The following is a 26,277-nucleotide window of genomic DNA, read 5'->3' on the forward strand; positions in this document are numbered from 1 at the left end:
TCTCTCTCTCTCTCTCTCTCTCTCTCTCTCTCTCTCTCTCTCTCTCTCTCTGTGTGTGTGTGTGTGTGTGTGTGTGTGTGTGTGCGCGCGCGCGCGCAAAAGTATCTTAGTGAATTACGGAAGGAACAGGAAGGCAAAAACAGAGGGATGGCTATTTCACTAGTGTCTAGAAAACAGGGCAATAAACATGGAACCCATATCTGTCAACATGACCCTCACTGCAAACATGCTGTCCTGCCCTGTGCACAGGAGCCAAGACATTCATGGATTCCTAAGCAAGCGAAGGTCCACTGTGATTCAACAATCTCCTGCTCGAAAGTCCTACTGAACAAGGATCCACAGCCCTGGCCAGGTCTCATCCAATACCTAGACTTGTGAGACTCTACTTTTGCTTCATGGACTGAGAAGTCCCTTTGTTACAAGCAGCACAACCTGCCACACAGATGGTGATGTTCACTGATAGAGTAGATCCTTTTTTAACCTATCTGTCACTTTACCTACAAGTTCAAATTTGCTCTCTTTGTGGCAGTCAGTGGGCAGCTCCTTTGTAAAATGGTGCTTCCATGACAGGAATGCTTAATACTCACAAATAATGTGTTCAGTATAAGTGACACAAACATGAGAGCCCCATTTTGCATGTATTAAAACAGAGGCCCAGAGAGATCAAAGCACTTCTCTGGATCAAAACATAGTCGATGCAGGAGACAGAGCTCACAGCATACTGTACCAGCTCACGTAACTTCAAGTGCCATCCAACCAGGCTCCTCCATAGGCTCTATCAATACTTTCCTTTCCATGCTCTTCCAGTGAGCCAACTGGAAGAGGAAGAAAGACAAGCAGTCACAAGCCACAGAGGGTGTGGCCTTACATGCACAATATAAGGGCCAGGGCTGCCGCAGCAGATATCTAATTAACTGGCGCAGCTCCTCTACCCTGAGAACCACAGACTTTCTTCTTACTGCTATGAACAAGAGAATTGGGTGTTCAGTGCTAAACACTTAAGAGTGAGACATTCTGCAAAGAAGCCTCTGTGGTGTTAAGTGTAGTCCAGGAGCTCAAGGCCTCTTGTTTCTTGATATTTTGGTCTCAGCAGCATAAGAAGGCTTTAGTCTGCTTCAGTTCTGCCTAACAACTCAGGTTTCTTACCTCAAGCAAAAAGAGTTTGGCCTTTGATTTTTGTTTTTATCCATTTCTCCTATAGGGCCTGACAATCTAAAGTGCTCTACTAATTTGAGACAGGGAAGAAACCTTTAAGAGCTATGTGTAGACACTGGTCATGTTAGCCTGCTTCCAGATGCTCCTACTCCCCCAACCCACCCTGCCCTGCTCTATCCACTTCCTAGTCTAGGTAAAAATGAAAGTGGGAAACAAAATGTGCAACAAGGGCTATCTCTTTCTCCATGCCACAGCCACATCACCACACATTCCAAAGATTCCCCAGTACATGCCACTGTTCAGTGTGGGCTCTGGTATACTGTAGGTCTTTTCAGCTACTTCCCATCCTAGTCTGCCCAACTGTCAGTGACCTCTATCTTTACTGAATATGTAACATGCTGTACACAGGCCACATGGAGTACCTCAACCATCCAATCCCCTTCAACCTCAAGGAGTCTCCTTATGACCCCTGCCCCATGTGTATTAGGAAGGAGGTCTAGTTCCCACATCTGTCAGGGAAGCAGACTCCTGGAGCCCAGGCCACACTATTCTGCAGTCCTGGAGCTCACTGTGTGTGCTTAATCGAAAAGGGTCACAATGCCTCTGCCAAACCTCTGGGAGAACAGCTAGACTGGGGATCAGAGCTGTCACTTAGTGAGGCATCAAGTCACAATGCATGAACCATAGAAAAATATTTCAGAAATAATCTAGTGAAGGTTTTGTCAATATTTTAAGTTAATGCAGACTCCTTTTCAAATCAATGGCCCCTAAGTGAGCCCCATAGTATTGTATTGTGTGTAAAGAAATGTATATGCATAGACATTTTGCTCTTCCTAGATTCTTGGCATGCACGGCTTCCCCTTAGACAGGCTTTTCTCTTCTGCAGCTTACTACACTCACCTTTGTGCAGGGTAATCAAATAACTTGCTCTGCTCTGGTCTAGGGATTCATTCTTTTATTTCACCAGAGAGCTCAAAGTGCCTCTTTCTACTGAAATTCTTGAGCCAGAGTTCTAAGGTCAGTGCTATTATTTATTCATGACATTCTTGCAGCAGCTGCAGCAAAACATGGGCTGACTGCAGAGACAGACTACATAGCATGATGTAGCACTCTTGGGAAGGCAACTGAGGAATCAAGCTGCTGTGTTCAAAGTACAGGACAGACCAGACACAGCAGGTTATAATATAATATAATATAATATAATATAATATAATATAATATAATATAATTACATACATACATACATACTTACATGAAATAACACAGGTAGGAAGCAGAAGGCTCATGCCTCAATGCTGGGTTTGCTGTGTGACTAAACAGTGAGACTCTAAAAGGTGAGAGTCTAAACCTAGCCCCTTGCTTGTAAAACAAGGAAGCAACCACACAGTGCCTGAAGCATGGACCCTTTAGAACCCAAAGAAACCTCAGGATGTGACCCACCTGATAATAATGGGTCAGAATGTCTATCCCTGTTTGCTACATGTAGTCAAGGAGCCTTCTGGGTCCTGCTGGGGATCAGGTTCTGATCCCACTAGCAGTAGCTGGTATGTATGAGCAAACAGAGGCCACCATTACAGGCAAAGTGTCCCTGAACATAGTGTGAGTGAGACTCCAGACGCAGGACTGAGCTTGATCGAGAAGTGACTAGGCCATTAATAAAACGCTGTCAGACAAGTCACAGGCCAGTAGAGTGGAGAGAGGTCAGAATTAAACCTTCCCCACAGTTAACTGTGGTCATACAGTGTAATCAAAGGAAAATTGTTCCTTTTGCTGAAAACAGTACTCATGCTTTCTAATGTTCTTACTTCACAGATGTAGTCTTAGAAATACAGGCTTATAATGGGACAGTGGGACAGGTGCCCAAGCCATAGCTGTGCCCCACTCCTCGAGCTCAGCAGCACCCTGCCTACCTCCAACATCAGGTCAAGATTCTAAACTGACTCTCAACAGGTCTTTGCGTGATATTTTTTCAGTAACAAATGTGGGAACAAAGCAAACCAAGGCCTGGCTCCTTTTATAATGTAAAACAAACACCAACTAGGAAAACACATCACTCTCTTCCAGTGGGAATTAGTCTTCCACTGGAAACTCTATAATCAAAAGTAGATTTCAGCCAGGGGTTAAAAGATGTTCTTTCATTATTTCTACAGAAAGTACTTGGTAAAAAGATTTTTTTCTCTTGGCAACTAATACTTGAAATTTGACACATTTCTAAGTACACTAAATAAATAAATAAATAAATAAATAAATAAATAAATAAATCCTTCTAGCACAAGTTCTGAAAATTGTTCCACCATAGATTCTGGTTCCTTCTGATGCCCTGTCATTCACAGGTTTTAGTAATTAGTACAATAATTACAGTCAGCTTTCTGGGAGAATGTAGCTATATATTACTGAGCCAATGTTCTCCTCCACTGCTGACATTTCCAGCCAGAAATTTGTCAAGAACAGGCTTCTACCTCTGGGAGCAGAGTAAGCCAGAAAGAGCTCTGAGAGTTCATGGAGATGACCAAAGTGACACTGCACACGGAGTAAATTTCCCCTCTGAAAATATACTCTGACAGTTGAATTGTGCCCTTTACAAAGTCCTATGTAGAACTACCAAACATGACTGTTTGCATGGATCAAGCCTTTGAAGATGTGAGTTAAAATGGAGTATTAGAGTGGGCCCTGACTCATTATGACTGTCTCCTTATAAAGACAGGAGATGAGGTCACAGAGGAAAGAGCCTGTGAAGACAGTAAAGAAATGGCTACCCACAAGCTGAAGCGAGAAACTCAGAAAAAAAAAAAAAACAACCCTACCAAGCACTGGGTCTTGACCCCTAACTTCAAATCTCCAGAACTCTAAAAAATAAATTCTGGTTTAACCAGAATGTGTAATTCTTGCTTTTAGTGCTCTAAAAGCATGTCCGTAGGAGACCTCAACTACTCTGCCATGACTACAGCTATAATGACTCTTAGACCTGGCAGCTGACACACGTCAGCAGGTGTCTCCTCCAGACTGAAACTGAAAAAGAGCAGAGATGAGTGGGCAGTGCTAGTTTCTGAGGTCCAGGAGCTGAGATATGAACTGCCAGTATCATCCACACCACCACATGAGGCATCACTTTCTCTTGACAAGACACAAGCTGCCTTTCTCCTTCATTCTTTTGGACATTTTCTGTTAAGATTTAAGGGGTGAGTTTCTATGTGCTTAGTTTATGTTGGAAGAGTTGACACCACTCAGGTTCCATAAGGCCATAATTTTGGAAAGCCTAGTAGACCTGGGCAGCACAGGGCACTTCTTGCTGTTTCTATCAGAGTAGCACTCCAGGAAAACCATCTCTGACCTCAAACTATAATACCAAGCTATACTAAAAAAACCAGCATGGTATTGGCACAAAAACAGATACATTGATCAGTGAAGTTGAAGTGAAGACCCAGAAATTCACAGACCTATGGACACCTTTTATATAAAGAAGCCAGAAATACACACTGAAAAGAAAACAGCATTTTTAACAAATGGTGCTAATCAAACTGGTTGTCTGCATGTAGAAAAATCCAAATAGCCTGATACTTATCACAAAACTCAACTCCAAATAGATCAAAGACCTCAAAATGTCCAGACACAATAAATCTGAGAGAAGATAAAGTGTAGAATAGTCTTGAACTCATTGGCACAGGAAAAGACTTCCTGAGCAGAATTATATTAGCATATGTACTCAGATCAACAATTAATGCATTCATGAAACTAAAAATCTTCTGCACAACATAGGACAGCATCATTCAGACAATGTGCAGGCTACAAATCTTTCCAACTCCAACTCCTACAGGGACCAATATCTAAAATATACAAAGAATTCAAAAGAAAAAACCTGACCACCAAGAAAACAAATAACCAAATTTAAAAATAGTATATGTATCTAAACAGAAATCTCAAAAGAAGAAACTCAAACGACTGAGAAACGCTTAAGGAAATGGTCAGCATCCTTGGTCATCAGGGAATGGAAAATCAACATCTTTGAGAGTTCATCTTACCCTAGTCAGAAAAACCAAGATCAATAAAACAAATAGCAAGTCATGCAGGCAGTGATGTGGAGTAAGGGGAATATTCATCCATTCCTAATGGGAATACAAAGTTGTACAGCAACTAGAGAAATCAGTCTGGGGGTTCCCCAGACAGCTAGGAATGGATCTACCTCAAGATCCAGTCATACTACTCTTCAGTATATACGCAAAGGAGCCTTCATTCTATCACAAAGACACTTGCTCATCCATGGTTTGTTTGTTTGTTTGTTTGTTTGTTTGTTTGTTATTTGGGGTTTTTTTTTGTTATTTTGTAAGTTTTTCTGGCTCTCATCATAATAGCTAGAAACTGGAAGAAAACTTGATGTCCATCAACAGATGAATGGATAAAGAAAATGAGGTACATTTACACAAGGGACTATTACACTCAGCTGTTAAAAAATTAAATTATGAAATTCATGGGTAAATACATGTTACTAGAAAAATCATCCTGAATGAGGTAACCCAGACTCAGAAAGACAAACATGGTATGAATTCTCCTATATATGGATTTTAGTTGTTAAGTAATTGATAAACAAGCTACGATCCAAATAATCACCAATGTTATATAGAGAGTAAGGAAGTAGAGGGGAGGGATGGATCTTCTGAGGAAATAGAATAGACAGTTAAGTATGGACTTGCATATGGGGGGGATGGGGAATAGGAGGAGAAAGAGGGAGCAAGAGAGCAAATACAGGGAGGGATGCTAAAACTAAGGGCCATATGAGGGGTCATAGAGAAACCTAATATAGTAGATGCTTCCTCGAGTATATACATGTATAAAGGAAATTGAAAGGCTATCACCAAACAAGAGGGGAGACCGAGCCCAGCTGGACATGAACCATTAACAAAAGAAGTTTCCAGTCTGGACTTGGGTACATCTAATTGAGTTGTTGGCTAATGGAGTCCCATGGGAATCCCCAGAAAACCCAGGTTATTGCCAAGACGACTTTGTGGCTCTCCACAAACTGACAGTAAGGTCGTATTGATCAAAACCTACATAACTCATTGAATATGGAGAAGTCATGGGCTAGTGTTGGTGGTACTGGAAGGTACTCTGTACACCACAAAGAGAGAAGTATAAGCACCAACCCAGGTACAGACCCTTTAATCTAAAATGGTGTCCTGCAGCAAGATACACTGGGACAATAGTAATGCAAAGGTTGTGGGACTACTGAACAAATATCTGATTGGAGTCAAAGCCCATTCTATAAAACCCACATCCACTGCTGCTGTGATAGTCAAGAATCTGAGACTAACTAGGTCAGGGCTCTAGGGGAAAACGAAAGGAACACAGCAATAAAATGACTCCTAGTGACAGTCTGCTATACTCATAGAATAGTGCCTTGCACAGCTATCACCAGAGAAGCTTTCTTCTTTCACAAATGGGAACAAATACAGAAACCCACAGCCAGAAAATATGCAGAGAATGAGAGACCTTGAAATACTCCACATAAAATGGGATGTCTCCAAGAAATCCCTTCCCTCAAGGCTCAGAGAACTCTGTGGAAGAGGAAGTGGAAAGTGTGTGAGCCAGAGCGGATAGAGAACAAGGAAACAAGTCCTTCTAAACACAACACAAGGGGTGCGCATAAAAACTCAGAGACTGTGGCAGCACAGGGCCTGCACGGGCTGTGCCAGATGGGCTCCTAGAGCTGAAAACATTATTGACCCAAAAGCTATCTCCAACCCAAAAGCAAAGGAAAATTTAGTTTTTCTCAAAGGAAGTCTCACTGAAAAAACAAAACACTCTTAAGGACAGGCCCCATGCCCAGAAGTAGATGGCCAACACAAAATGAAATGAATTCAGTGGCATCTTTGGAAGTCTTTGTCTCATGATGTTGAGACAGGGCATTTTTAAAACAAACAAACAAACAAACAAACAAACAAAAAACCTTTTAGGTCCTTTGCATGTGTATGTTTTAGCTTCCCATTTTGTGTTTTCATGGGATTCCTTTGTATGTAAACATGTGTCTCTCCATCTTCTTGTGCTTTTTCTTTGGCTTTTTCTCCCCCTTTTGTTTTGCACTACCCTGACTTGTTTGTTTTGTTTTAGCTTGTTGTATTTTATTATTGTTCTTTATATAAGGATATCAAGAGACAGAGAAGGAATGGGTCTGGGTGGAGGGAAGATGGGAATGAACTGGGAGAAGTAGGGGGAAGCAAAACCATAATTTGGATATATTGTATGATTAAGTCTATTTTCAGTATAATTAAAAAAAAAATTAGCCGGGTGGTGGTGGCGCACGCCTTTAATCCCAGCACTTGGGAGGCAGAGACAGGCAGATTTCTGAGTTCGAGGCCAGCCTGATCTACAGAGGGAGTTCCAGGACAGCCAGGGCTACACAGAGAAACCCTGTCTCGAAAAACCAAAAAAAAAAAAAACAAACAAACAATTAAAATGTCAGTGCACACTTGGGAAAGGGTGCAGCATACAGTGGGTGAAGGGAGTATAGCTGGCACTGCTAGAGGGTGAAGGTATCTTGCCACTTTACCAGAAGATGTCCCAGTGTAGACTGTAAGTAGTCCCTAAATATTAAAGCAGTCTCCTGTGTGATGTCATTGGAACCTGATAGAATCTCTAAGACATTGGGCCAGTTGGGAGAAGTCACTAGGGAACAGTGGGACCACTGACCTCCTCTTCTCCCCCTTCTCTTTCTGGCCACAGGTGAGGGAGTTTGCTCAGTCTGTGCTCCCAGTGCAGCTTCTGAACCCACAGGTCGTGGACCAATCCCTCCCAAATGATGACTCAAATAAGCTTGTTTGTCTCATCAGTTGGTTATCTCAAGCATCTGTTTCAGTGAAAGACAAGAAGCCCAGGCTAGCCTCAAACTCACTATGTTGTTGAGGATAAGTGAACTCCAGATTCTCTTTCCTGCTCTTCACCCCTCAAAAGTGGCAGACCTTTGAATTTTGATGCTAGGACAGACAGGCTGATTTTAGTCTTAGAATCTGACCTTGCATAATCCCTTTCCAGTCTTTCTAAGTGAAATGACAACAGCCCACAGTACACAGGGTCTCCTGAGCCAAGGCTTCAGAGTCTACTCTGGAGAATTTCCTGCCTAGTGGTCAAGGCTCCTCATACTTGATAAAGGCCGGATGAGCAAACCAACCAACTATTTGATGTTTTGTCCAAAACAAACCTAGATCTGTAAGCCTTTGAAGTTGACCTCAGTTAGCCTTTCTCACAACACAATGAAAAGCTTACTTACAGCCCATGACAGGTGCCACTGATGAAAGTCAGTCACTCCAGGTAAACAAGAACTGTTTGTTCTTTTAACTCAAAGACAAAGTTTAAATTCAACATTTGCTTAATTGAATCTTTGGAGTGGGAAGCAAATTGAACTACTGGCTGTTGATCTCAGGGCTTTATAAACCCTAAGCGTCCACAAGTGAGAGAGGGGGGTGGGACACAGACAGAGAGAGACAGAGACACAGAGAGAGACGGGGAGAGACAGAGACACAGAAAGAAACAGATAAAGATGGAGAAACAGACAGATAGACAGAGATAAAAAGAAAGACAGAGACAGAGAATATCTTTAAAGGGCCCTGGGCTAATTCCCAACCCATAGATCTTTCTCTTGATGTCCCTAAGTAACTGATTTTGAAGCTTATGGGAGGTCATTTGTCATCAGAGTCAGTGACACCCACATTTCTTGGCCTTTAGTAGGTGAGGAACAATGGGGAGTAAGGCATTCTGACAAGTACACTTCAGTATGAGTGACAAAAAATTGCTTTACTGAATCTGACAGGTTAGAGAAGTTTGGTTTTCTCCCAGTCTCAGATTAGTTAAGATTCTCAAAGGGCCCTTGAGTCACTCTTCAGCACATGAGTCATTCATTAGCATAAAGTGGAAGGCTCGGAATTCATCTCACTATTGAATCCCAGTTTGATCTTGTCAGATACCATGATTCTATCCACACCTGCGTAGGTGACAGCTTTTTTTGAAGTTAGTTTCATGCCTTGTAAGGTCTGGTTCACATCCCCATCTCACAGCTCCCATCTCCTCTCCTCTACCTGTGGATGGGTGACACTCCAAGACTCACTCTCGTCACAAGAACTAAACCATAGCTTTTCTCTGGGAGGCAAACTAAACAAACCATGTGAGACCTCAGAAACAACGGCTACCACACTGGTAGACCTCAGAAACAATGGCTATAACTAAAATATAGTGAGCTGGTCCCTGCTATGTTCTGTGGACTTAGAGAAGTCTCTGCCTATAGGGCTCTCTGCTCACAAAACAACTGGGAGACAAATGACATCAGGAAGGGCCCCTTCAACAAAAAGCAGAGTGTTATTTAGTCCACTCTGTAGAGGGTGGGCAATCTGGTCACACTGACCTAAAGCTTGCATTCACAGCCATGTCAAGGACAAGATTGGATACTGTTCCTCAGAACATTATCTGAGAGACCCACTGTTTCCAGAACACAATGTTATCAGTAAAGAAAAGATTACTTATTGTTCTGTAAATTTAAAAGTAATACAAGTCAGATGTGCTGCCACATGCCTGTAATTCCAGCACTAAATAAAACTAAAGCAGGAAGAAGCTTGAAGTCAACCTGAGCTACGTAATCAGGTCCTGTCTATAATGCTAAAATACAAAAAGTAATACAAAATATTTGTACATACTCATATACACACTTTCTTGTGTACAGACACACACAAAAACATATAGATTCACACCCACTTATAAACAGAAACAGTATCAATTGGGACAGATCGACTGAAGAAAAACCATCAGCATGCATACCTTCAGTAAATCAACTGACAAAGAAACCACTCATAGAGGGCTCTTCTCCAATAGTAGCAGCCTCTGGACTGCCCTGCCCTCAGCTTCCCACCATCATCTGAAACTCCAATCTCACCTCCGTGTTTCATGACCCTACTTCTGTTTTGATATTTCCACCTACCGCTTATCACTTCAACCTTCCATGGGATTCACTTCCTTACATAGATGATATGAACACCAGAAGAAGAAAATGCTTCTAGTGTTGATTAATGCAGCTTTGATGAAGAAGAAAATGCTTCTAGTGTTGATTAATGCAGCTTTGATGCCTTGCTGATGCTCAATAGATATTTGTTGACATGAATCAAAATTTGTAGAGTTGTATATGACTTGGGATATTTAGAGAATACCTTATTCTGTAGAGCTGCTGTATATGCAACTATTACAGGTGAGCTAAACTTCTTCCCTGGGTTTCAGTGGAGTTGACACAGCTTCAGGCCAGGCCTGCATGTCTGGGTGAATGGTTAATGAACCCCAGAGAAAACCTGAATGCTTCTGACCCCTCCGTGATGGTTTAGACAGCACCTGCTTGCTCCAGCTCCACCCAGTCAAGCAGTTTGAAACATAGTAGGCAGAATTTCTGCATTTGCCTTATTTATTTCTCACACTGGTAACACCGTGGGATGATCATTATTTCACAGAATTCATTTTTTAGAATATGTAAAATTTTAAAAATAAAGTTTACTGGATCTCAATTGCAAAGGCACTATAAGAGAACATAACAAATGTGATGCACAAATCTGAATGTAATTTTTAGCAGTGGGAATCCTTTCTGGGTTCTTGGATGCTATCAGTAAACTCCAAGCTTTAAACCAAACATTTCTCTTTAAGTCAAAAACTCCAAGCTTCCTCTGACAGAGCTTGATGATGGAGCCATCTGCCCAGTCTGGTCCCTCATCCTTATATTAGGTCTGGGTGGGGCACGACCATCACCTCCTACCCATCCTATGGCCCCTCAACTATGTTCAGTTTTATTCAATCATCTCCATTAAACAAACACATTTCCACCTCAGGGTGTGTGTAGTTCTGTGTGACTGCAACAGAGAGCTAGTATCTTAACATCCCTTCTAACCTTCAGATACCTTCAAGCTCCTCTTTCTAGAAACATCCCTTGACTGCTGAAGATGGGCACTTTCTCCAGTTTTAGGCCCTAACAGAAGCATCAGCTGGTGGATCTCTTTTTTTTACAGTCAAAACAGATGAACACTTCATCCAAAATGTATGAGTGTGTAGGAGAGGTGCTAAATTCTACATTGTCAGTAGAGGGCGCTGGTGGAAGGTGGAGGAGTAAATGACTAAATCCTGGGGTGTGTGTGTGTGTGTGTGTGTGTGTGTGTGTGTGTGTGTGTGTGTGTGAGGGGGGGGGGAGAAGGTGGGAGAGAGGGAACTTTAAGTCACTTAGCCACACTTTTTCATGATCTGTTTCAAGGTAATGAAACATAAAAACTTCTGTGGGCTAGGTTGCTTCTCCATACAACCTCACCTTGCCTCTCATACTCAAAGGCTAGGTAGAGCTCCTTGGTGCCACTGTCTAGAAAGCATCTGGCTGTCTTCATTATGGCCCATTGCAGCTGTCAGGAATGTCCATCTCAGGAACACAGAGTGTAGCCTCCTCAGTGGCCAATGATCAGAGGGTTTCTTGGTATCTAAGCTCAGCAACTCTCTGTGATCCTCTGCGGTAGACTTCCAGTAAGTTCCAAAAGTACAGTTCCGCATTAGCCCTCCCCCACCGCCATAGGCTATGGAAGTCCCCTGAGTAGCCTGTGTTTTATCTTAGACCTGTGGCTTGCAGCAGCCACTCCTCTACCTATCAGTCTTTGCTGCTTATCTCACTTCACGTTTGCTTCCCATGTGCGCTGGAGTTTTTGCTCCGAGGCAGAATAGCTGGTCAATGAGACAGGCATTCTGTGCTTCATGACTAGCACCACAAGAACACATAAAAATCCTTGATAGAGTTTTTCTGATGCAATCATGTATAACTTGTCTCCTGACTAGACTCTGATGACACACTCATCCCATGTGGAAACAGCAAGGTCATTGGTTATTAAAGAAATACAAACATAAAACCCCTTCTAATTTAAGTTTTTCTGCAGTCTACTCCTTCCAATTTAATATCTATCCAATGGGTAAAATATTTGATTCTTATATAAATCAAGATCTGGTCCATTCTTCATCTTTCTTTTTTTTTTTTGGTTTTTTGAGACAGGGTTTCTCTGTGTAGTCCTGGCTGTCCTGGAACTCACTCTGTAGACCAGGCTGGCCTCAAACTCAGAAATCCGCCTGCCTCTGCCTCCCAAGTGCTGGGATTAAAGGCGTGTGCCACCACTGCCCGGCATCTTTCTATGTTTTAAAAAGAAAACAAAACAAACAAGCAAGCAAAAAACAAACACTTAAATAAAGAGAACTTGCATTGTAATACTGCTTTGAGAGGCTTGTCTTGTCAGTTGCTGGGCATTTAAACACAAAGATTTATGACTTTTTACTTTCAATAAACAAAATACTTAAATTTCAAAATTATAGTGTATAAACAGTAATTATGAAAATGAAAAAAATGCATCCATATGAAAACCAAAGTACATCTTGAAGAATTTTGCTGCTGTCCAAGAAACTGTTACTAAAAAGTCGGGTATCTAAATAGTTAATTTGACCCAATTTGACTAGATTATGACTCAGTTCTATTTGCTTCCTCAAGTCTCCCCAGAGGGTGATGGAGAACAACCTTCTGTATTAGGTAGTTTTCCTCCTGTGACAAGCACATGACAGACAGCAGCTTGAGGGTTTATTTCTGCACTTCCACAGATACAGCCTACCATGGCAGTCACGGCCATCATGACGGCAGACATGTGAAGCAGCTTAGTCACAAACACGACATCCGGAATCAGGAAGTGGATCATGATGGATGCCTGTGCTGGGCTTGCTTTCTCCATTCTATTTGGTCCAGAATCCCAGGCCGTGGGATGGTGTCGCCCACAGTTAAGGTGGATCTCTCACTTCAGTGAACCACATAATTCCTCACAGACATCCCAATGATTTGTTTCCATGGAGATTCTCTATCCCATCAAATTAAAAAGATTAATTATCATACCAACTTTGAATCTTAAGCATCCCACTTACACCTGACTTGTTTATACAAAGCATGATGGAGCTACAAAATGTTGCAGCTGCTGCCCCAGAAGTAAGAGGGGTTTAGGTGAGTTCAGAAGTTGAAGAATAAAAGACATGAGATGAGTAAGTTCTTTGGAGTTGGCTAAGGAAGCAGTCTGGTGACCATCCTTGCCAGTATGTTAAACATGAATACTATACCCTTGCCTCTGCATTTCATCATCTTTCCCTCAACCTCAGATACTCATGCCTGTTCACTTAGGTCTGCCTCACCCTCTACACACTGTAGTACTTCTGTGCTGCTCTTTGTACCCGATCCCACCTCTTCCTGCCTCCTGGTGAGACACTGAAAACTGGAAGGGGACTTGTGTCCTTTGCACCTGTCATTGCTGCATAGTGTTAGTTCCCCATGTATCATCTACTTGTCTCCTGGAGAGAAGGCAGGGGTTTCATGTTCTAGGACACAGTGGCCCAGGTAGAAAAACTCAGACACAAGCCTGATTTACTGCCAAGACTTAACACAGTGCCCTGTATGTGGACCCACACAACTACCAAATTTAGGAAAGTATAATGATCAGGCAAGGTCAGAAACTGCATTGAGGAGCCCTGAACAAACAGGCTTGGTAGATTTCCTGTACTTGCGTGAAAGTGCTCCACTTAAACAGATGATTGTGTATTTTTCACTGGTATGTGTATGTGCATATGGGGTGTGTGTATATATGTACTTATGTAGTACTCTATATATGTTTATACACATACATTAAGTTTTTCATGGTTATTTTGTTTTTAATAATGTCTCCTTACATGGCCCACCTGGGCTTTGAGCTTTCCATCTCCTGCCTCAGTTTCCATAAGCCCTGATTATAAACATGCACCATTACAATATAATAATTTTTAAATTTTATGTCTACGGTTTCATAAAACATATTTGGCAGAAAATCAGAGAGGCTTTTTTGTTGTTGCTGTTGTTGTTTTTGCTTTTTGTTTCTTAGTCAAATATGAGTGAGGAAATTGTAATGAAAAAAGAAAGAGCAGAAGACTAAGGCAAAGGCTTGTAATGAAGTGACATCCATGGAGGGAGCTGGTTCAAACATTCCTGCCACAGGTCTCAGCATTAGTCTCCCTTTGAGGCCTTCTCAGAGTGTGAAGTGGTATCTCTGCCAGCGATGGTGAGTGAAGTAAACTTCAAGACATTGCAAGAGTCGGAGGCACGGCTACCAGACCCTCAGCAATCCTGATCAAGGAATCACTTCATCCACAATGCCTGTGGTGCCTTCCCTCAGATCCATAAACTATCAAACAATGCCAGTTGCTAAAACCAGCCCCACGGACAATGTTTCTAAGCCCTGTCTACTAGAGAGGTAGATAGGATGACGCCATGCGGCAGGAGAAATCTCCAATGATATCTCCTTTAAATCCAGGACTCACTTCCTTTGACTACCTTTCAAAGCATCCTCAGTACATGCAATGGCCAGACCTGAAGGAGTGACTCAGACAAGCAATGTGAGATAGAGTACGTATGACCAGGAGGAGGTTTTCTCACTTCCTTTTAGACACTTCCGATGTCTGGGGCCTTGAGTCTCATTATTTCACCCAGTGTTAGCACTGGATGTCCCTTTACAGACTTAAAAGGGGCAATCCTTTCTTAAGAACACCTGTGGGGAAATCCCTTGGGGATTCTTAGCTTGTTTGTGGGTAATCCCTCCTTTCCTACTCCCCACTCAACCCCATTCTTAGCTGTTGGTTAACACATCTGAGGCAGAGCTCAACTTTGGAAGCCCTGAGGCTAAACTGAACAGAGCCTTTGAGGAGATAATGTTCCCAACCTACATGGGAACAGGCCATGACTCTGCTATGCTGCCATTTGGTGACCTAGCACAATGACTCAGTAAACGTGGACTGTTTCAGAATGTTTACTGACAATTTTTCAAAAACTAAACATCATTCTGAGAAACTCATTAAGTGTATACTGGAAATCACAGTCAGAAAAAGCTGTATCCCCACAGGATCAGATTAAACATAGGTTTAGGCAGGAAGAAGGGCTATCACACTCTTGGTTAGTAGGAAAATTGGTCCAGCTCAATGAGAGAGGCTCTCAGGAGACACTGATGCCTGAGGTGCTCTGAGAATGCAGACCACTTACAAGCTCCGAGAAGCCACGGACCACTTGTCGCCGCTTCAGGTTGGTCTCTCCATCCAGGTTAGCAGTCTCGATGTGGCACAACCCATCAGGGTCACTGGATGACAGCAGCAAAATGTCCGCAGGTATGATTTCATTGCAGCAAAGACGGACAAAGTCACCCACTCGGATTTCTTTCCAGTATCGATTCACATATTTCTTCTCTTCCCTAGTGAGAGAGACTATGGTTAACATGGTTGACAAGATCAAACTATGCTAAATTTGGCCGATGAGTACTTGAGAGTCATTTAAAAATTATATCTACTTTTTCACAGTAAAAAGTTAAGGTTATAAATGCATGTCACTCTATTTGAAATGGCCAGAATGGACAGCATCATTAATGCTACCAAATTTTACACTTAAAATAGTTACAATGGCAGATTTTGTTATGTGCCACTTTTTTTTTTAATTTCAGAAATGTAACTTAATTGTAATGACAGTCGTTATGTTATGTTTATTCGCCAGAAATAAAAAGAACATAATTGAAAATGTTTAAACGCCGAGAAATAAGGTTGCACTTCTTTAACAAGACATTAGGTGGTCTTCGAGCTCTTGTGTGAGGCTGGGAAGTGATCTCTGAACAATCTGAACAATGTCACAATTCACAAGATCAGATCCATCCCCCCACTGAGTCAAGAAGAAACCCATGACATCAGTCAGCAACCTCTGTAACTTTCAGAATATGCTCACTATATCACTCATATGACCACTGGAAAAGCAAACTTCTAATCCAACACAAATGTCACTTTTAACAGTTTCTTGGATTTTAAATATAGAGTGTAGAAAGCTGGCTGTGAATACTTTCAGCTGCCTTAAATTCCACACTGGATTTGAGGAAATCCCCACAGATTTCAAGGACTGTCTGCTACAGGTGTGACCTTCGGCTTCTTCTGTGCATCCCTTCCCTGTCTCTCTCTTCTCTTCTTTCTCAGTCTGTGTCACTGTTTCTTGATACAGAAGCTGTGTTGCCCAAGCTGGCCTCAAACTTCTGGCCAAAAGTTTCTGGACTACCCCAGAAACTCAAGCAGCTGGAACTGCAAGTACACACCACCTCTCCTGGCTCTTCTTCCATTTAAAGCTTCTATTTTCTTATGGTCTACTACGTCAAGATCCACCAAACCAACTATGCACAAAGTACAGCACTGGCCATTATAAAACAAGATTTAAGTGTAGCTTCTATCCTGGAATATAAATGCAAAGAGACACACAACCACAAGAGAGTATCTTGTGGGCTGTAACAATCAAGTCTGTGTAGTTGACCATACACCCCAGACAACAAAATGAGCTTCCATTTGTGTCCAGTATTATGATCATGTAGACTTACTATGTTTAGTCAGGGAACTGTATGGCCCACTGACCACACTAAAATTCTCTGTGCCCTTCTCCATCCCACCCAGAAATGGGTAGCTATGAGATAGCACATAGAAGTGACACTCCATCACCACCAAGTTGTCATGTGAAAGGGCTTCAAGGACTGGAGATAAACTGGTTTTTGTGGCAGAGACAGTCTTGAAAAAAAACCAGCAGTTCTTTATTTGGTGGGAGAATTAATCAGTGTCGCACCTTGTAGTCACTTACAATGGGGATTTGTGGGGTCGTTCTAATTATAGACCAGACCTAACCAATGAGAAGAGGTGGGCAAGAATACCTTCTCCTGAATGCAGAAGCCTTGGAACCTCCTATAGGAGGATAGCTGGTACCTCTGCCTGGCAAGACTCAGAGCAGACACTCTGGCTAATCCCTGCTGGTCATAGAAAGTGTGGTGAGATCATGTTTGTATGGTGTTTAGCAGCTTCTATTTGTGATTTTTATCATGCAGCCATAAAACCAACATTTGTCATCTCTAACTCTGACACCAAGGCCAGGACCCTCCAGCCTCCCCGCTACCTCTCTGCTTTCTCTTCCTCCTACTCCACTTTCTCCCTTCTTCTTTTCCCCTCTTCTCTCACCAGGCAGCTCTATAGTCTATATATACCAAGCACTAAACAAGAAATATGGCCAGCACGTAGTTTTACAATGTCCATGCCTGAGAATGAACTACCTCATGAAAAGGAAGTGTGGTTCACCAGAGGGTGAAATGACATATAAACAAAGGGACTTGACAGTGTTCAACCATGAAGCATGAGGTGGGATGTAGTCACACATCATAAATCATGGTCACTCCAAAGGAATGACAACCGGTTCTTCTGTTAGCTGGGTTCACCACTCAAGATTCAAGAGGGGACTAACAAAAAAACTGTCAACCCCAGAAGAGTTCAGAGTGCAATTATGAGAGAGAAAATATGTGTGGTTCTTGAGACTTAACAACTACCAATGGCTGGAGGGGTCACAGAACCTAGACCAGTGGTTCTCAACCTTCCTAATGCTGTAACCCTTTAATATAGTTCTTCATGTTGTGGTGACCCTGAAGCAAAAAAATTCATAACTATAATTTTGCTACTATTATAAAACGTAATATAAATATGTCTTCTGATGGTCTTAAGTGATGACCCCTGTTAAAGGTCCTTCAACTTCTCCCTCAATAGGTTTGAGATTGAGAATCGCTGCCCTAGAGGATAACTTTCTGCCTCTTTTTTAAACCAATTTCCTTTCTAACTATTCTAAATACTTACTGTTATACCTACAGATAAGTGTAGCTCTCACTCCTCATTTTAAAGAAGCTTCTTTTTACAACAAATAGAGACCATTACAGAGAACAAATGGAGACCATTACAGAATGCATAACTCATCAGACTGCACAGGATAAGTGACTGCGGTATGTTCAGCCCCAACTGATATGTTTACAAAGCAATCTTTACATATAAGGCTCAAGGCATATTGGAAAGGAGGTGGAAATATTGTGTAAGTCAGAGGATCAAGATACCTGCAGCAAAACAGTGTTATCTGGACATGACAAGGAAATTGGCACCTGTTATATCTTTTCAACATGGATGCCTAAGCAAGACCTACAAAATGACCACTGCAGTGGGTGTGCTGATGAAGATGGGAGGAATCTCACAAGAGCTACAAGCAATCAGTGACAACTGAAAGAGAAATTCAATTTTCTCCAGTGGTGTGCTCCCTGATAGGTTATCCTCCAATCCCAAGTAACCATCCCTAAACACATGAACACAGGAGCAACACTAAATGGAGTCAGTGGTTTGTTGTTTGTGTGTGTGTGTGTGTGTGTGTGTGTGTGTGTAACAGTAATGAAGAAGAGATCATGAATTTGAGGGGTCACAGGAAGAGTTGGCAGAAGAGAAGGTGGAGTGGAAATTAAATAAATGTAAGACTCATGTATAAAATTCTAAAAAAAAAAATAAGAAGTATGATAATAAAAATTAGAAACAAAGAAGAAAATAGTAAAAGAATGTCTTATGCTTAAAGGAGTGATGCCTAAGGCTACAAGCATAAGCAAGTCCTTTCAAGCAAGGCAAATACCCTGCCACCCTCAGAATGGGGTAGAACTGTTACCTGGTCAGTAAGCCATAAATCACCTGTATCCCTGTGACATCACCTTTCAGCCTCTGTTTGCTCAGCTAGAAAGTGAAGATGTTAAACAGAAATGAGGGACTCTGCAGTTTTCTTCAGGAGGAAAGTTGCTAACCCTTTACAATCCAGCACACATTGCCTTCTGATGTCGCCTGAACCATATTTGTCTTTCATAGACACTCCAGGGCTGAAGGAAACTTGTGTAGGAATTAGAATGACCAATTTCACTTAAAGGAAAAAAGAAAACATGATCTCTTAATTCACTATTTTCATCATTGGTTTAAGCTTGGCTGAAACTACTTTATTTATAGAAATCATGTTTCTAAGACTATTAAAAGTAATGTAGAATTTAAAGTAATTGCTTTATCCAGCTAAAAAGTACTTTTATTTTAGGAAAGGAAACTGATATTACTCCTTTGTGGTTCTTCATAAATTCAAGATTTAAGCATTAATTAGAAATGTATATATCATGATTCCCACTTAGCATATAATTCTCCTGGCTCCCCAGTGTCTTCATGGTGAGAAGGGTCTCTACTGTGCATTTATTTATCTCTCAAAAGAGAAGGTTTACTTCTAGAATGGAACGAATATGGAGGAAACTATAAGAAAAAATGAGAGATGGTCCACTTCCATTGTCAATATGACTGGGTTTTGAATGACCCAGGAAGACAAGCCTCTAGGAGTGTCAATGGAGGCATTTCTAGAGATGTTTAACTGATATGAAAAGATTATCCTTGAGTATGGCTGGCACCATTCTGTGGGCTGTAGTGATAAACCAAATAAATTGAAAACTTCAGAAAGTAGAACCAGTAATCATGTTTCTGTACTTTCTGACTGTGGACGAAATGTGAGCAGCCGCCTCATGCCTCATGTCGAGAAGACTATACTCTCAATTAGTGAGCAAAATCAACCCTTTCTTCCTCACATTGCTCTTAACAGGTGTGTATTTCAAGAATGAGAGCAGTAACTAACACAGAAAATAAAAGTCTACTCTTCTACTTCAACGAATTGCTCTCAAGAGGATTCACACATAGGCAATTTACGCTCAGAAGTAAAGGAATAAAGAATTTGTTTTGGTTTGGTGTGTTAGATGAAGACAGAATCTGGTGTTTTGCACAACCAGTTGATACCTTGGTGGCCTATTGCTGTTCCATGTCCATGAATAGTCATTGTAACTATTCAAACTGTCACTATCCCTGTGTCCAGCATGATCTCTGAATTTGTAAATGTAATGGTTTCATCTGTAAGAGTTTTTCTATGCTACACAGGAAAGTGTAAGAATACAAAGCAAACTCACTTCTGACTTGGTAATTAGTCCCTCTTCATAACGACACTGCTGCTATCAGCACAAAGTGCCATGAGCTTTTGCAATGCCATGCTGTCCATGCTTCCGAGAATGCCCATAAATATTACACGGGACTACAAACACCCATGCATGTTCTCAGAAGGATGCCAGGGGTTGGAGGGAAGAGAGGCCTTGATCACAGGATTAGGGAGTGTTGAGAGAACAGACAGCAGCAGACTAGAGCAATGAAAGTCCAAAGGCAGGTTGACAGTGCGGCCAACATTGTGGGAAGCTGAGAGGCACTATAGCATCAAATGAAGCCAAATGGGTGAGGAATATGCCCACATTTGGAAGGTGAGCATAGGGTTCCATGGTGCCTACCCATCTCCTGTTGGCAGTGAAAGCAAGAGACTAGAATGCTGTGCATTCTGCACAAAAACCCTGCCTTATCCTTCCGTGCTGAGGGACTGCAGCTATAAAACAGTCCTGGAATGTGTGCCTGGAATTGCCAGATCCTCTAGCTTTTGGATACTGTAGCTCCCAGCAACTCACCCCTGAACACAGAGGGTCATCTTTTCAAACATCTGGTGTGCATTCATCTCCCCAGAGACTTACTCAGCACTCAAATACATCAGACTGTTTAGTCTCTCGAGAGACACAACTGTTCTTCAGAAACAGCCTTCTAGGCAAGGGCCATGGATACTCCAGGGTGACCAGTGCTTTTATTTGGGGTCTATAGTGAACTCCAGCTGGTCTAGATGCTTTATATCGTAGGTCCTCTCAGTACTGAGACTCCATCATCTTAATCCTGGCAGTAATTACAACCAAAAAGTGAACCCAGCTCCCTCCACACCAGATGAAGTCACTCATAGTCCGATCTCCAATATGCATCGTAGGAAACTCTCTTTTGGTTCCAACAATGATTCTAAAGAGATTGAGCAGTCCATTGTCACAAACCCAGGTCACTCTGGGATTCATGATGGTGAAAGTTTGACCTTAAAAATACATCTGATCTGATCTGATCTGATCTGATCTGGTGGCCTAAAGAAGGAATGTCTTTGGAAATGCTAAACAAGAAACTCTCTACCTCCCCTGTCCATCTGAAATTGTGCAGCCAGAGACTGGTGTAGTCTGAGAATGCATATTGTTATGCATGCTAAAGACAAAGACAGCTGGAGCAAACATCGAAGGGCTTGAGAGGCACAGAATAGCAACTCTAGTTCTTTTTGTCAAATTGCCTACACATTTGTAAACAATCAGAGGGACCTCATCCAAGGCCAAAAGACACTAAGTTATGGTTTGTGCTACAAATTGGCACATGTGCCCTAAATAGGCCTGAGCAGACTGAGAGATAAGCCATTATTCCTGGACCATATGTTTCCAGAACCATCTGAGCTGCCGTTATAGGACAGTGTTCTGCTGTGGCCTCCCACTCTGGGTGCTTCCCTATGGAGTTCTCTCTGAGGTAGAAAGCTGTTCTTTTTCCTGAGTGACAGCTTTAAACACTGCTTCCTCCTTAGACAAATCAAACCTGACTGCAGAAGAAGCCACAGACCTGAGGTTTGTGTCCCATGTGGTACATATTCTCACATGATTCTTCTACAAAGCCACTGACTTCGAAGTGATCAACTATTGCTAATGATGCCTCCCATCTGGCCAGTTTTTCACTTACAGTCACAGAGCCAGGTGCAAACACACTCTCCTCTGAGATGTGACTCATCCCCAGAACCAGGCTCTGGGTTCTGAATGCCTCAGCTTCCTGATCTATAAAAGAGGAGTCTAAGCTAGTTCAGTCTCCCAGCAAGCCTGCCTCTTCACAACAGACTTCTCATAACTCTTTTCCCCTGGTCCTACACACTTTACCCTCTGCTGGCACCTGACAGCTGGACTTCACCTTGCAGGCTGCTATGTGTGTGACTTTTCCCCAATGCTGCCTTTGAAGCAAGTGTTTTCATTGTAACTAATAAGGTCAGAAGCCCCACAAATGAGCCAGGAGTTACCTGTTACAGTTGATTTGTGGTATGGAATTAAAACAAGAGCTGGCACATTGTTTACGAGAAAGACACTGCAATTGTTCACAAGATTTCAATGAAATAAAACACAGAGGTACAACTTCAACATAATCATATAAAATATAACTACATGGTTAGGGTCTTCTCTTTATCCTATTTAATCACAATCCATGTAACAGCAGAGGTCTTTTATAGACAACATGTTGGCTTCTGGTCTCTGTCAGCTTGTATTTCCTGCTAAGACATCCTGCTAAGACATAGGGGCTTATTACCACTAAAGTGGTTACATTTGTTAAACCACAAGAAACGCAGTTGGCCAAGCATGCCTGGATGTGTCCATGTGTCTTGTTTTATAAGCAGTCAGATGTGTTTATATACTTCAAAGTGCATTATGGACCAGTAAATTTAAAGATAAAATATCAGGTACAGTCCACAGAAGATGCATCCCAGAAAATGAAAAGCACAAGGAGCCCACCACTCAAATCAGTTCCTCTGATGCCTCCCAAGCACTCTGAAACTGAATGGCCCTTCAGATCTCTGAGGGAGTATGTCATAGAACTTATTAAGAAAACAAAACAAGTCTTTCTGCAAATATAAATTTTTTTTTAATTAAATACAAGCCAACAACTGCAGAATGTGAGGAGAGGAAATAAATACTTACAAAAAGCCACAAGTGGGTCACAGAGATTTACTGAGAGAAGATAGACCACCAACAGACACTTCAGAACCTAACAATCCATTACAGGATGTGAAAACTGCTGCAGAGTTGGGTTCATCCCAGATGCTGAGTTTTCAGAGATCCATAGAATATGCAAGTACAACCACCTCATCAGCGTCAGGCTTCACCTGCTAACCCTGATGAAGCACATACTCACTATTTCCCATTTTGCAATCTTAATCTGCTCCCAGATAAAACTGTCTTTGCTCTAATTCAACCTTGTCTGTGATCTCTTGGTTTATAGAGTCTCATGAAATAAGTAGTGAGATGGCTTCCTGCTATTGGAAGTATGATTTGTTTTTCAGATGATGGACAGACAAGTATGTGTATACATGCACATGTGCCTGTGTTTACCAGAGGAAAATGGAGAAATAAAAAACCAGAGATAAAGAGATAGAGTCGTAAAGAAACAGAAATTTACACTTTTAAAGCTATCTAAATGTTATATACCCTCATTACTCAACAAACAGGGAAACAGGAAGCCCAGAATAAGTGATAAGAGCTTTGAAGGGTTTCACAGTTTCAACACCACAGACATTCTGAGCTGGGCAGTTCTGTTACACTTCCCACTCCCAGTACTGGATATTGAGCCCAGGACTCACACATACTGAACAGGTATTCTACAACTGAGATATAGCCTCTCTTTCTATATTTTTCTTTTTTTCCTTTTTTCTTAATTTTGTGACAGGGTCTTAATAATAGGCAGGGTTGCCCAGGCTATCTTTAAACTAGCCATATTACTGCCTGGTCCTACCCAGTAGCTGTGAGCCAGGTAGTAATTGACTGCAGAAAGGTATCTTCATATTACAGGACACTGAATAGTACTCTTACATTGAAAAGATGCCAGCACCCTTCCTCCTAACTGGAGAAGTCAGCTGTGGAAATTGCCAAAAGCCTCCTGGGCATCAGAATTGGCCCTGATTGAAAGGTGTTGCATTGAAGCACTCAAGAAAAATATTCTGGAAAATGAATTATTAAGTAAACATTTACAGGAGCAACATATTTTAAAAATCATGTAGGTGCGAACTCATCACTGAAACAGAATGGGCAAAATCTGAAGCAGAAACCTGAGCCAAATGTGTTATGTAACACCCAGGATGGCTCTTCCTTCTACCACAGCTCAAACATCTGCTCTTTCAGCACCATGTTCTAACTGATTCAGAAGCTGACATGAAATCAGAGGCAGTGAAAGATGACGCTGGGGGTGGCTCTTCTGAACCGAGCCTTCCAAAACTACTAAAAATACCATTGTCTAAACTATCAGCATGAAATGTACTTTCTGATCTCACGTCGTTAAAAGTTGATCTCACAGAAGTAGAGAAAAGGGGGAAAAACAACAAAAACCAACCAACCAACCAAACAAACAAACAAAAGACACCACCAGGATGAGAAAGGGAAGAGAGCTCAGAGAGGCAGAGAAGAAGGCAGTAGACAACACAAGCCAGTGGGGAGGTTTGGTAGATATGTGCTAAGTTTCAGTTATACAAGAGAAATGAATTCTGTCTTGCACTGCATAGCTGGATGACTCTGGGTAGCAATAACATACACTTCAAGAAAGCTAGGAGAATGGACTGAACTTTTCACCACAAAGAAGACACAGTTAAATGACAAGATCCATATGCTCCTTCTGACTGGACGTTACAGTGTTCATTGTCAAAGCATCAGATGATACCCCACAAATAGGTGTAACTTTGGCATGCCAATTAAAAGTAAGCGAGTAAAAATGAAGAGGAAAAACACATTTCCTAAATTACTTTCCATTACAAGTGTCCTAAAGACAATACATCGATACGAATAGAAAAAGTGAGCATGGAACACACAATCTACAGTCAAGCAAAGGGAAACTGAGGCACAAGGCTATTGAGTCTGAGCCCAGCTTAGGCTACCCGACAAGACTAAGCTCAAAATAAACAAACAAACAAACAAACAAAAGAAACAAAAATAAATAAAATAAAATAATTAAAATAATGGGAAATACTGGCTCCTCCAAGGTGAAGTCAGAAAGCTTTATGGAATGTCTCAGCAGAGCTCAAGCAGGCATGAAGCCCCTTGGCTTTTTTGGGAGCAGGCCAACAGGCCAAGTTTACCAGTCCAAGAAGAAGGCCGACCGAACTTTTTAAAGAGCACAATTATGCATCCCAATGTGACATTGAACACCTACAATAAATGACTTTTTCCTAGGAAATACACCAGCCCAGCAAGGCAAAATGATACCTGAATCAAGATTCGAATACAAACTCTGTGGGTTTTAAAACACTTTTGGTCATTTCTAGAGTGGTCATTCTTTGGATAGTAAGCAATTTTCAAAATCACACTAGGTTCTTGCCATCCACAGGCACTTAGCCAGGACCTCACTTAGGTACCCAAATCCACATGACCTGAGAGTTCACTGGCACACCTCCTCACTTCTGTTTTGCTTAGTTCCCTTCTTCACCACCTGACCTGTGGGAACAGTTACAGGTAAACTAGAAACCTTTCTCTGTCTGGTTCCCTTTGGAAATTTTTCCCATCAAACTATGATATCTTTCCTACTTCTCCCCACCCCACACCCCCAACACTTTTCTTGAACTTTGTGCTTGTGGTGTGACTCATAGCTTTACGTTTGTAGACCATTAAATACATTTGATGTCTCCAGGAGGGACTATAGAAGCATCTGGTGTTTCCTAGTTTTCCTTGTTTATTTTATTGTGAGGTTGAGTACAGAGAATTTTCCTTAAATATATTTAAATGTTACAACCATCTGATACTCATTTTTATGCTATAACTTGAAGGTCTATGCTATTTTTCTTGTTGTGATCAATATCTGAGAAGCAGCAGCTAAAGAAAGGAGGGAATTAAAAAAAAAAAATCCATGAAAAGGATACAGCCATCTTGGTGGGGAAAGGATCTGAAGTGTGAGATGTGGGAGGTGGCAGGCCACATCATGTCCACAGTCTGGGTGCACAGGGAGGAAAAACAGAAAGTGGGGCTGAACTAAAACCATTCAGGGCCTGCCCTACAGTAGCCCACTTTCCTTAGTGAGGTTCCACCTAGGAAAGGTTCCATCAGCTGATGACCAGGTCTTTAAACATACAAACCTATTGAGCACATTCTATATTCTGTCGTTTGACAGCAGTACCCAGCATATTTTTCCTGAACAGCCAGTCCTTTTCACTCTAGTTATTAAGCCATCTTTTCGCCTAGTGAATGGAAATGCCTCTCTGTTCTTTATAGAATTGTTGGGTTTGCTGGGTAGTGGTGGCGCACGCCTTTAATCCCAGCATTTGGGAGGCAGAGGCAGGCAGATTTCTGAGTTTGAGGCCAGCCTGGTCTACAAAGTGAGTTCCAGGACAGCCCGGGCTACACAGAGAAACCCTGTCTCAAACAAAACAAAACAAAACAAAACAAAACAAAACAAAACAAAACAAAACAAAAGAATTGTTGGTTTTGCCTACTGTATTCTAATAGTCAATCTCCCTCTCTCCTCTCCTCTCCTCTCCTCTCCTCTCCCCTCCCCTCCCCTCCCCTCCCCTCCCCTCTCCCC

The 26,277-nt window shown here is 41.8% G+C and overlaps 1 protein-coding gene across 1 annotated transcript in view; it reads right to left on the minus strand.

Moving 5' to 3' along the window:
* Atp10a (ATPase phospholipid transporting 10A (putative)) overlaps positions 1–26,277 on the minus strand; it is a 163,483-nt gene that overhangs the window by 69,840 nt on the left and 67,366 nt on the right. Inside the window, exon 2 of the mRNA XM_028785673.1 lies at positions 15,233–15,437. Coding sequence (XP_028641506.1) covers positions 15,233–15,437 — 205 coding nt within the window. The remainder of the gene's footprint in view (positions 1–15,232; positions 15,438–26,277) is intronic.

This window comes from Grammomys surdaster, unplaced genomic scaffold (assembly GCF_004785775.1).
Source record: "Grammomys surdaster isolate TR1022 unplaced genomic scaffold, NIH_TR_1.0 125311, whole genome shotgun sequence".
Taxonomy (NCBI): Eukaryota; Metazoa; Chordata; class Mammalia; order Rodentia; family Muridae; genus Grammomys; species Grammomys surdaster.